The sequence below is a fragment of the Triticum dicoccoides genome, chromosome 2A, assembly GCF_002162155.2.
Source record: "Triticum dicoccoides isolate Atlit2015 ecotype Zavitan chromosome 2A, WEW_v2.0, whole genome shotgun sequence".
Taxonomy (NCBI): domain Eukaryota; kingdom Viridiplantae; phylum Streptophyta; class Magnoliopsida; order Poales; family Poaceae; genus Triticum; species Triticum dicoccoides.
In genome coordinates this window covers 205,452,702-205,455,113 of record NC_041382.1, presented here as the reverse complement: position 1 = coordinate 205,455,113, position 2,412 = coordinate 205,452,702, and the positions used below count along the sequence as shown (strand labels likewise).

The following is a 2,412-nucleotide window of genomic DNA, read 5'->3' as shown; positions in this document are numbered from 1 at the left end:
AATATCGAGATGAGAATGGATTGACATTGCGATTCGGTGTTTCTCCTTTTTTTATCTTTGATTGAATTCATTCAAAAAGGTCCAATTCAGACACCCACACCCATGAGAAATTTAAGAGCGAGACTTCCCAAGCCAAAGACAGAACGAAAGTGTTACAGTCCTACCATAATTATTTACTCCGAACTTTGAAGTGTGATTCAAACTCGAAAATCACCAAAACCCATCTTCCCCTTCTCACCCTGTGTCACTACCACTTCACTCGACTCAATCCCCAAAATGGGGACGCTGCTCCCGTGTCACCCTACCCTTACCCTCCTCCCCGTCCTCTTCGCCGCCGCCATCGCCGGCGTGCGTTGCGCGCCGGTGTATAGGCCGGAGTACCTGGTGGACGGGAACCAGCTGGTAGACATGCAGTACCACATGGGCCCCGTCGTGTCAGGCGCGCCGACCAACCTGTTCCTCATCTGGTACGGCCGGTGGGAGGCCCCGGCGCAGGCTGTGCTCCGCGACTTCCTCGCCTCCCTCTCCGCTCCGGCGCCGTTCCCCGCCGTCTCCGACTGGTGGGCCCGCACGCCGCGGCTCTACACGGACCAATCCGGCGCCAATGTCACCGCCACATTCGCCATCGCCGGGGAGCACTCCGACGCCGGGTACTCCCACGGCGCCTCCCTGAAGCGGATCGACATGCAGTCCATCATCCGCACCGCCGTGGTCGCGTACCCGGACCCTCTGCCGCTCGACCCGTACAACGGCGTGTACCTGGTGCTCTCCTCACCGGACGTGCAGGTGGAGGAGTTCTGCCGCGCCATGTGCGGCTTCCACTACTTCACATTCGCGTCCGTGGTCGGGGTCACCGTCCCGTACGCGTGGGTCGGGAATAGCGGCTCGCAGTGCCCAGGGAGGTGTGCGTATCCGTTCGCCGCGCCGGAGTACGGCGCCAGCGGGCAGGGGGTGCTGCGGCCGCCGAACGGCGACCCCGGGGTGGACGGGATGGTGATCGTGCTGGGGCACGAGCTTGCGGAGCTGGCCACCAACCCGCTGGTGAACGCGTGGTACGCCGGTGACACGCCAACGGCGCCCACGGAGATCGCCGACCTCTGTCTCGGGGTCTACGGCGACGGCGGTGGAGCAGGCGGGTTCGTCGGGAATGTCTCCCGCGCAGCCGACGGCAGCTCCTACAACGTGAACGGCGTCAACGGCCGGCGGTTCCTGGTGCAGTGGCTCTGGAACCCCGTCCTCGGCGCGTGCTACGGACCCAACTCCAGCAACTGAAGCCGCTCTTCTCTTCCCCGGATCCGTGGCTTCTCTCAGGTGATGCCATTGCGCTGGATGGCGTTGCAGAGGCAGGAATGGCAAGTCCATGGATGGATGGGTACGGCATGCCATGATGTCCACATACTGAATGTCTGAAATGTCATTCAGACTCGATCTGTTCCTTATTTGTTGGCCCAGGGTTTGCGATAGGTTTATGGATTTTGATAGATCTGTATCTGCGAGGACAAAATGCAAATTTTTGCAGGAAGAAAACAAATTAGGATGCGTTTGTATCGTATTTTCAGCATAAAGTACTCATGGACACGCAATCTGTTTGTCTGTAACTTTGAAGTATGATACGTACATTGCTCATACAGACTGACAAAGTGTTTCTTGCTTTTGACTTTCCTTTCATCATCGAAATCTCTGCATCTTGGTCTCCGTTTCTCGGTTTGTGGTGAACTTTGGGGGTGATGAGGGAAAATATCCTAGGATACCAACCATCACATGATACCATGTCATAAAACTCAAATTTGCATGCTTCAAAAAAAAAATCTAAGAAAATTTGTGAATGTGCACAAGACATATATCTACTAGCCCTAAAAAAATTCAGATTCATATCCGAAATACACATTGAGAACTAAAAAAGACAAATTCAGCACGAATAGTGTCACAAAAAGACAAAACCTGAAATGTCACTATTCACATGTGGATTTGTCTTTTTTGTTTCTCCTTGTATATTTCGACTTTGGATTTGAATTTTTTAGGGTTTGTAGGAACAAGGCTTCTGCACATTCATGATTTTTTTTTGATATTTTTGAAATATCAAAAATTAAGTTTTTAAATATCGTATCATCGTATCATGTGATGGTTGGTATCATGTGATATCTCGGGGTGATAATTCTTGTTTCTTGGTATTTTTTTAGGTAATAGCATCACAGACCAGTGAACTTGCACAAGTCCAAAACTTGCAAAACCTCACCCCGCCACCCAACAATCAAGGGAAGGGACAACCGTGAAGATTTCATCAATCAAAATCGATAAACAAGCAATTGTCAACCACTTACCAGTCGTACTTGGGTATACCCTTCAAGCGGCAGCCACCAGGGCTGGTTGAGCGGGGTCCTCGACGACGGGGGCCTAGCGGGGGGTGCTTGG

At 52.4% G+C, this 2,412-nt stretch overlaps 1 protein-coding gene across 1 annotated transcript; it reads left to right on the top strand.

Annotated features, from left to right (window-relative positions):
* Nucleotides 1-225: 225 nt before the first annotated feature.
* On the top strand, nt 226-1,632 carry LOC119354219 (protein EXORDIUM-like 5). Its single transcript, XM_037620925.1, has one exon. The coding sequence runs from the start codon at nt 277-279 to the stop codon at nt 1,270-1,272; it is 996 nt and encodes a 331-aa protein (XP_037476822.1). The 5' UTR covers nt 226-276; the 3' UTR covers nt 1,273-1,632.
* The last annotated feature ends 780 nt before the right edge of the window (nt 1,633-2,412 follow it).